Genomic DNA, 10,062 nt, shown 5'->3' with positions numbered 1-10,062 from the left:
TTGGACGAGTCCATCGTTCTAACAGGGAGGGGAGGGCGGCAGTCCCGTTAAGAATGAACCACAGGCAATAATGGCGGGAATAAACACACGCGCGTACGTATCGACCTTGCGAGTAGAAAACATACGGCACTCTGTTATTCTGTGAAACAAAATTTTACGCACTGTCCCAAATTAGTTGTGAGGCAAAAATATATCAGTACATTCAGCTTTTCACATAATCTCGCAAAAAATATCAACTTCCGATATATGCATCACCACTGAGATCAATAGAAGTTTTCTTAGATCTATTTTTACTGATAAATATATTTGTTGCATTATGTAAAAAAAAAATATAATTACTACAGACACAGTTTCTGCCCGTAGTTTATATAAAATATTTATATGTGTGTGTGTGTGTATATATATATATATATATATATATGTGATTGTTCAAACATTATATGTATATAATATAAATTTTTTTGAGCAATTGAGTATTGTATAAAACTACCAAACGTGATTATACAAAAAATAAAAAAAAATAACTAAATATATATCGTTTTTTGCTTTTTAGTATTGGCACTTGAGTTAGAACCTGATGTCTTTTATTGAGTTTGGGCTTGATTCGTGTAATTTACTAAAAGAATTGATAAATACGCTTCTCAGTACCTGATTTAAATCGGTCCTGACTATTCTGTGCTTTATTCCTCTTGATCGGATCCTCGTTTCGTTGTCTCAATGATGTACTTTTACTCTTTAATTCAGTTATTCGTTTTTATTTTTTCATTATTCAGCTTGTTTCAAATTATTTTTTAATCATCGAGACTGATTGCACGTTAAACTAGCCCTTCATAACTGTACGTTTCTATGTCTTTACGGCTTTCTATAAATCTTTTAATTATTAACAACTTGATAACAATATAAACATATTTTTGTAACAATTATAGATATCTGAAATTTATATAACTTTCTATTTTTAACTTATTTTTATCTGTATGCATTATTGCACTTCTTATTTAGTTTGCCACGTTAATATTATGTTGATTTGTACTCTTTTACTTAAAATTCTTCTTAACTTCTAGTTATAACTTTGGTCTTTTTTCAAATAAATGTACAAACTTCAACAAATGCATGTCGTTTCAAGGGCTTGATATCAATGCCTTAGGCATTTGCTATTGCTGGTATTATTTTCATATATATTTCAATGCCCTTTAAGAATATATCCTTGTTTAGATATTCATCATGATCGTGAAGAAGAATTTTCGTTTTGTTCATAGGTGAAAAACCAATGGAAGGAATTCCAGCCTATAATGAGAAGTAGATTTTTAAAAAATTACCTATATCAATACAAAATTAATAGAAGAGATATTTACCTGTCTTATATATCGACTATCTGTTCCACCCGGAAAAATACCTATTTGCAATTTTATTTCAAGATCGTCACAAGCTTTTTTAAAAGCAAGCCAAAAAGGATTGGAATTGTCTAATTTTGTGTTTTCGATTTTAGGATCTTTTTGCTCGAACGAATACGTAACATCGGCTCCAGCTTCTTCGCACCATTTCTTGATCATATTTTCAAACTCGGTATGATCAATAGAAGGATCAATTCGAATATCGAATATTGCCGACAACGAAGTAGGCACTACGTTTGTTTGTACGCCACCCTGAAAAAAATTGTTTTTGAGTTATTGGCAAAACATGAAATATAAAATTTTATCGTCAATCGATCGTTAATTAATTTTAAAATTAATTTAATTTTTATTCATTTATTTTAAGCACGAGAATCATTCAAAAAATATTTACTGAATTGTCAAAATACTCACTGTGTAATATTTTCCTAAATGCACAGACATGTAATATTTAAAACACAACATTTCTTTAATCAAGTAATAAGATATTAGCAAGATATAAAATAAGGGCATTCTAATGTAATATGCGATAAAATATTAGCTAAGTGATAAACTCTAACAGATTGCGAACCTTTAGTTGCGTTAAGTTTATGGTTGTAACATCGCCAAGCTGCTTTTCCGAATCTTTCAATTTTTCTTTCTCCTTAGCTCTAAAGTCCATGAAACGATCAATTATGACTCTTATCTTTTCACCAGCCGTACTATCATGCAAAAGCGATCCATGGCCAGGAGTGCCTTGGCACTCTACTTCAATATGCCAAATTGCTCTTTCACCGTAGAACATGTAAAAAAATTCCTCGGGCGAAGCTACACCTTCATCCAGAGCAAAACCAATATTTAAACTTTCAAAGTTTTTAGTAGGTACAAAGTCTTTCATGCCAAGAAATCCTCCTATTTCTTCATCAGGTACAAAAGAGATATGAATTGTTCTTTTAAAGTGTTGTTTAGCAAGTTTTAAACGGCGAATTGCTTCCAGATATTGAATTCCAACACATTTCATGTCCTGACTGCCACGAGCATAAATGTTTCCTTCCGCATCTAAATGGGCACTAAATGGCGGATAAGTCCATTTATCCTGAAAAGTTTTATTCGTTAATTACATTCAATCATTCTTTCTTGCTTTCAGGCTTGAGCATTATTTAAATAATATATTTAAAAAAATGAGGAGTTGAATAATATATTATATAATACATCTTATTTAGTTATAGTAAAACTTTATTTATCTGAACCTCCTTTAATCATTAATCAGTTAATGTTAAACCTCAAATATATGAAATAACAATTGACCAAGTTTTGTTATTCTTATCTCTTATTGTCTTTTGATATGTTCAGATATTGCAAACAAGGTTCTTTTGTATTTTAAATAACAATCTGTTATTTCAATATTATCAACAGATAATCTTTTACTTCAAATTATTATCATCTTATTATCATCTTATATTTATCATCTTATTAGAATGACCAAATTAATTCAAATAAGAAATTTTTTATAATAATTTACTTGAATTTCATACTAAATAATAAAATGATAAATAAAGTTAATTTTTGGGCAGTTTCTAAAATAACAATCAATTAATTCAAATAATTCAAATAATTACTTAAAACCACTATTTACTATTTTATTCCAAATGAAACATGCTCAAGCCTGCTTTTAATTTCTCAGGTCTATCAATACTAAAATATAATTTCATTATATCAACATTTGTTTCCCAGAGGTCAGAGGTTAGGTCTGTTTATAAATATATATCTATTATTTTATTAGCTTGGTACTCTAATGCTTATGTATATATTCATATCAAAGAACAAAAAAAGTTTGATCAAATTAAATAGCAAAGTTCTATCTGAGAAGGTAATATTATCATAAGATGAGACATTAATGTTAGCATACATACTTCAAAAACAGGTACAACATCCATGTGGCTATTTAATAAAATAGATGGCTCTTTTGGCTCTGTTCCTAGCCATGTAATGACCACAATTGGTTTATTAGCTTCTATAGAAAATATTTTAAGAGGCAGCTCCAGAGACTCTGCCTGTTTTCGGAGGAATGCAACACAATCATCTGTAAAGTAAAATGTTTGAATTAGTACATATCAGTTAATATGTATTATATATCATAATGTATGTTTGTAACTTGATACGAAAGTATAAAACTGGCGTTCAGCTATTTAAATTTGAATTAACCAAAGTATCAACAAGGTCACGAGTGTTCAGAATTTCTTAATACCCGATATCTTACCTTGTTTGTAACTAGAGAAATTATCTTATCACTTGCGACAATTAACATGCCTTGCGAGGAGATTTACAAAAACTAACCGATCGCTAATTACTCCAATTTTAATGCTCCAATAAATCACGAAATCCAGTATTTGCAGTACAATTCGTTATCATCGGTAAATTGAACAGATACCAAAAAAACTGAATGAGGCAACACCAGGATTAAGAGGAATTACGTGTAATTTAGGTCGCGATCGTACCTAAGCCACTGAATTTCCCGAAAAGCGAGGCCTCGAAAAGTTCGTTGGCGATCTTGCAAACAATACCTAACATACGTTGTCAATTAGAGGAGAGTGAGAGAAAAAAAAAGAATACAAAAATAGAAATAACATTCCAGACAGAGGGTGGGGCATGCAATGGCTGGATAGCGTCTCCGACGCTTCGAAGTTGGTACTGAGATTTCCTCATGTCCCCATGCGGAAACGCGTGAGCATCGTGAATTTGCGTTCAGGATTAATGTGGCTCGAGGCTCTACGCTCCGCGCGAGAAACGGACAATTTACTTAACGAGGAAATGACCGACCCCGTTCCGGTACACCAATATGCGTGCACGATTTTTATACGATCTCTCGGACGTATGCTCGAACGTACGACTCGCGAAAACCGAGAGAGAGAATATTTGCATTCTTTCCACAGTTGCAATGACCAAACCGGAAAGAACGATTAGAAAATCGAATATGTGAGGTTACTTACCGTAATTGATGTCCGGTTGGACGGAGGGTATCCGTAAATATTCGCGAAAATTCTCTACAGCTGTTTCGTCCAGCCAAGCCTGCGAGGATGAAGACATCGTGCCGTCTGCTGTTCGTCGCGTCGGACGCCGCTGGCTCGACTGTCATAGCAGACGCCTGCCGCCAGTCTCGGCCAATTGCTGGTGATTATCAGTGGTGACGTACACGAAACTCGATCAATCGAAACGCGTGAACAACCATGGCGGGATTTTGAGCGTTTCTTTGAAAAAGGAGGAAAAAAGAGAAGAAAAGAACAGATAAGAAGATAAAAGAATGAAAATAAGTTGTTTGCTCTTCGAGCAGGTTATTTATGATTGATAACGGTTGATTTGTTGTAAAAATAAAGCTTGTTTTCATTGTAAGATAATGTGCCACACCAGACAAATCAAATTGTTACGTACGGTGCACGAGAGAGAGACAAGGGAAAAGAGTGAACGTCAGGGCTTGTTAATTCGTAAAATGTATTCCGATTTATTAAATTTCATGTATGCCTAAATATGAGCTCTTTACACGTTACGCCATAATATTATATTCATAATAGAGTTTGATATCGAAGAACTTGTTACATTCAATAATCGATAATACGAATTAAATTATCATACAATGTAGAATATAATGCAACGTGGCTAATAACTAGGCACATACATGTTAACAGTGAATTGCAAATAAAAAAAAAAGAATCATGTGTTCTGGTACTGTTATAAAGACGAACGTTTTTCTTTTATATATATATAATTATATACTTACATATAATTATATATATGTATATATATGTGTGTATATATATATATATTTACATATAATATAATAATAATAATTAATAATTATAATAATAATAATAATAATAATAATAATAATAATAATAATAATAATAATAATAATAATAATAATAATAATAGCTATTGATCTGTTTTATTTACAACATTGAAACTATTGTACTAACGAGTTTTTTTTTTGCTAGGTTTTCTGCCTTCTCATCTCTCTAACACGTCTTACTTACACCTGTTATATGTAACAACGCCTTTGTCACTTTTATCAGAATGTCCGTTTTACAAATACGATAAGAGCAACCAGAGAGAATTATACAACGAATAAAATACATTACAAAGCTGAACGCATGGTGTATGTGTATAACCGCAAAAAGCAATTGTATTTACCGCACTTTTGTTTCCTGTTACCTTTCAATCGCCGTTCTTGTATCTATCTATATTTCCATTCGGCTCTTAATGGGTGTTCTCATCTTTTCTCTCGAGAGTCACAAAGGGGACGTCCATACTTAAATTTATCTTACAAAAATATGTACAAGTTTCACAGTGTCGCTTAACCGAGTGATAAACGCAAAGCTGTACACACCTTTATCTCGCGTTCGCATCACCCGATTAACGCAAGTAACTTACACTAGTATACATGTTTATTACAAAATATGCGGCTAAAGTATAAAGGAATACCAAATGCCAAAAATATCGCTCGTTTTAATTCTTTGTTCAATAATCGAATAACAAGTACTTTTCCGTTCCGTTTTCCTTATCTTTTTCACCTCTTCTTTTCGTTTTCGTCGGTAAAAGCTGCAGCCAAATAAACGCAAAGTTAAACAAGAAATAGTTGAAGAGCTTGACATACTGTAGTTTTATACTTCTTTTCTTTTCTCTTCACCTCCCTCCCTCCTCTATCGCTAATAAGATCCATAGAACGCACCGGGAATTCTGTAAAACTCACTCCTCTCTCTGTATTTCGTTTGCCTTAATATACTATATTCCCTAAGTCACAGATCTCTCTAAATCTTTGATATCGTGTTTAAAAATTTCATGTCTTAAGCAAGTTAGCACGTATATACATATAACGTGGCTTTGTCGTTCGCTTAAAAGCCTCGATGTTTTACACATGTGGAACGAAACAGATAAGAAATTGACATAAATTTCTCTTCGTGTTTGGAACATAAAGGTTATTTAAAAACTCGCTCTTGTTAACTCTTCGAGGCACTATACAGATTAAATTTATCTCCTCATTTCACCAAAACGTTGTTATCGAAATCACAAATTGTACATAATTTTTCACTTTTACGCTTTTAGAAAATACTTTTTTCCTTTGTCTGTGCGAGCGATTAAAATCCAGTACCTCGAAAAGTTTTCTTCAATTCTTTAAACACCAAGCCAAACATATCCCGTTAATATTCGGACATTGAACGTTGAAAATGTCATAATCTCCTAAAAAAAAATATATATATATATATAATAATAAACTTGCTCATTTCAAAGTTTAAAGCTTTGTTTTATTCTACAATCTATATCATTTTATTCTAAAATGTGTATCACAGTGGGTGAAGAAATCGCTGTGATACACATTTCTCTTCTCGAAAATGTTACAAATTGTCACAGTGTGTAAAAACATTGGAAAACTTTCTACGGTTTTGAAAACTGAATCACTCCCTTTATAACAACCGCTGAAAACTTGATCCACGATTCATTTTTCGTCGCTTTGTCGAGCTTCGAATATTAGATGACGAAAATTCAAGAAATTGTTATATGTTCGTTTTCGACTAATCGAATAAATGTTGAAAGTTCACTAAACTTACAGGAAGTTTCGACGAGTCGTAAAAGAGAAACTTCAATCCTTAAATCCGTTGTAGACTCAGCCACGAAGAAAGTTTCCAATGTTTTTACATGATATGGCAATTTATAAGTATCTTCGAGAACAGGAGTGTTTTCACTTCGCCATCTGCTAAAATAAATAAGATGAACGATGCATTTTGATAGTACAGGCTTCGAGCTTTAAAATGAGACCAGGTTTATCGTTGTACCACTTCTTTTTTGCAAAATTACAACAGTTTCAATATTCAGCGAAACATTTAAATCTCCCTGAATATTAATGGGATTTAATTAAAATATTAGGTAAAGCGAAAAGTAATGTCATGTTTTTTGTGTGTCATTTTGAAACCAATTGTCGTGCAACTGCGCCGATTAAGTACGTTACCTGTTGGTGTTACTTTGAAGCCACTGGTACTGTTTTCATTTCATTTTTTTTATTTTTACAGTAAAAAATGTGAAGGCCAAAGATCGAAGGGTATTTTGTAATTTTGTTTGATTGAGGATTAAAGCTCGACGAAGCTACAAAAAGAAAAAAATGTTAATGAAACTTACGTCGAAATCTTGAGTAAGTCTGTCTTGAGTAATGCCAATGGTGGTTCAAACGATTTCGACGACCAAGATCTTAAGAATAAGCCGAAATCGGGAAGACCACAAACAATCGATGACGACGCGTTGATGAGATCATTGATGGAATCAGATCCGCGTAAAACAATTAAGGAATTGTCGCAGGATATGTCCCTGATTGACTGTAAAATATCATTTGAAAAGGCATAAAACGGGCAGGGAGTTTGTGTTCCGCACGATCTATCGCCGTCCGTTTTAGAACAGCGAGTGACCATTTGTTCTTCGCTGCTGATCCGATCCGTGAAAAGAATTGTTACCGGAGACGAAAAATCCTTTACAGCAATCCACATAAAAAAAAAAAAAAAAAAAAAAAAAAAACAATGGCTTTGTCAAAAACACCAAAACACAGGTTTTAATACCTGAACCATCTTTGACATTAAAAAAGGTTCTTTTATGTGTCTATTTCGAGTGTGATTATAGTGTTATAAATTATTAAATCTTGGTCAGTCTCCTGGTCAGATCAGCACAGATCTACTGTGCCCAATTGGAAAGGTTAAAGGCGGAATTACTAAAAAAAAAAAAAAAAAGTTTGTTCTGGTGAATAAACCAAGACCGCATGCAGCGAGAAATTAAGATTTTGGTCGCCGTTTTTTAAACTGCTTTTGAACCATCGTTGGCACTTACGGATATTCAAGATTTCGTCGTAAGATTCATTAACATTTTTTGGTAGCTCCTTTGGACTTCAATCCTTTATGAAACAAAAATACTCTGCACCTCTTCGATCCTTGGTTTTGACATTTTTTACTATCTGTAAAAATAAAAAAAAAAAAAAAAAGAAATGAAATGAAAAGACTAGTATGAACAGAGTATTATTCAAAATAATATTTTGTTTTACCAACATTTAACGTACTTAATCGGCACAGTTGCACGACAATTGGTTTCAAAATGATACACCAAAAAAAAAAAACATTACTTTTCGCTTTACCTAATGCTTCTCCTCCTCCTGGTATCGTGTTAAACATTCGACTCGATAATTGCTTTCACGATGCTGTTCGTAATTGATGTTGCATACAGGAAAAGAGAGATCAGCGAAAAATACGAAATATTTACGGGCTTCGCAGCTTTCGGCAAAGTTTAAACTCTTCTCAGTTAGAAATTTTCCCCTTCGATCGGGAGAAATGGTAATTCGTTGTGTGTATTCCCTTCAGACAGAGTATCAAGTGGTGAGTTTAAAGTCAGCGAAATGTACAAGAGCCAGGTAAATTTTAACTCATTATTACAACGAGGAACTCCCAATAAGTAATATGATAATTAATTAAAGTATTTAATATATATATATAATATATAATATGTATATATTATATATATATATATATGTATGTACACACGACATATACGCGAGAATTTCGATATGAAATATTTTTTGTACAACACGCTAATCCTAAATTACACCGCTGTGTACACTGGGCGAATTAAATGGGTCCTTAATCAAATGTACTGCGTACATTCGTCAAAGTAAAAAAAAAAAAAAAAATAAAAAGAACTTACAACAAAATCATCGATCACTGGTCTAAAAGAAAAGAAAAAGAAACAACAAATTTACAACGCAAATAAATAAATTTTTAAGAAAAAAAGAAAACTCTATCATTCCTGTCCTTTTAGCACAAGTATGAAACAAACACAACAGTCAATAAGTTCTAACAAAAATAAAAAAATGCAGGCAACCTACACATTCCGTTAATTCGTTCCTTTTAATGTTTTTTTTTACAAAAAATAGCGACTACGACTCCCCTCCCATTCTAATTTCTGTTTTGCTTCTTACATCAACTTATTCTCTCTCTCTCTCTCTCTCTCCCTCTCTTTCTCTCCCACTCTTTCTCTCTTTTATACATTCTTCCTCTAAATTCGCCTCTTAAAAGAGTTTTGTACTTCAGAATGAATGTTCAGTTTCAAGTCAAATAAAAAATTTTTTTGTCGCGGAGACGCCTCTCTAATGTATTTTAGCAAAAGAGAAAAAAAAAAAAAAAAAAAAAAAAAAAAACAAGGGAAATTTGGGCGCAAAAAAACAAACCCCAAAAAAAAAAAAAAAAACAACGAAGGGAAATTTGAGCGCAAAAGAACAATCCTCAAAAGAAATGATGTCTCGCGAGTCTCAGCAGTTGCTGCAGAGCGACGAAAATCGATATTTGGGTACGTTCTAGGGCTACAACGGCTTTCTCTTTACAACTGTACACAATTTTTATCCCAGAACAGTCCTGTTCTCTACCCTCTATAGAATCGATTATCATCACTCGTGGAATTGAAAAGGTGAAAGAAAATCTCGCGTTTTTTCTTTCTTTTTTTTTTTCGACGAATGAATTCGTCACTGTGCAATGATGGTCACATCTCGCCGCGGTCTAAACGAATTTCTCCTCTAAGATTCCGATCATGTCGATACTCTTCTCTTTTTTGTTCTTCGTTTACTTAAAAGATAAAAAAAAAAAAAAAAAAAAAAAAAAAAAAAAAAAAAAAAAAAAAA

General features: G+C 32.6%; 1 protein-coding gene across 1 annotated transcript; it reads right to left on the bottom strand.

The window, feature by feature from the left end:
- Positions 1 to 1,085: 1,085 nt before the first annotated feature.
- LOC122538205 (aminoacylase-1-like) lies at positions 1,086 to 4,516 on the bottom strand. Its single transcript, XM_043672080.1, has 5 exons — positions 4,358 to 4,516; positions 3,281 to 3,450; positions 1,960 to 2,463; positions 1,353 to 1,643; positions 1,086 to 1,284 (listed from the first exon to the last, which is right to left on the bottom strand). Exons 1-5 carry the CDS (start codon positions 4,452 to 4,454, stop codon positions 1,141 to 1,143), a joined length of 1,206 nt encoding a protein of 401 aa, XP_043528015.1. The 5' UTR covers positions 4,455 to 4,516; the 3' UTR covers positions 1,086 to 1,140.
- Positions 4,517 to 10,062: the final 5,546 nt, after the last annotated feature.

The sequence above is a fragment of the Frieseomelitta varia genome, unplaced genomic scaffold (genome assembly GCF_011392965.1).
Source record: "Frieseomelitta varia isolate USP_RPSP 00005682 unplaced genomic scaffold, Fvar_1.2 scaffold_975, whole genome shotgun sequence".
NCBI classification, from domain to species: Eukaryota; Metazoa; Arthropoda; class Insecta; order Hymenoptera; family Apidae; genus Frieseomelitta; species Frieseomelitta varia.
The sequence above is the reverse complement of the archived record's forward strand: the minus strand, read 5'-3'. Positions and strand labels throughout refer to the sequence as shown.

Excerpts from the sequence above, each read along its gene's own strand:
- LOC122538205 (XM_043672080.1), bottom strand. The coding sequence starts at position 4,454 with ATGTCTTCATCCTCGCAGGCTTGGCTGGACGAAACAGCTGTAGAGAAT. Across the intron at positions 1,644-1,959 it reads TAAACTTAACGCAACTAAAG|GGTGGCGTACAAACAAACGT; the intron begins GTTCGCAATCTG and ends AATTTTTTTCAG. Across the intron at positions 1,285-1,352 it reads ATAGTCGATATATAAGACAG|GCTGGAATTCCTTCCATTGG; the intron begins GTAAATATCTCT and ends TTCTCATTATAG.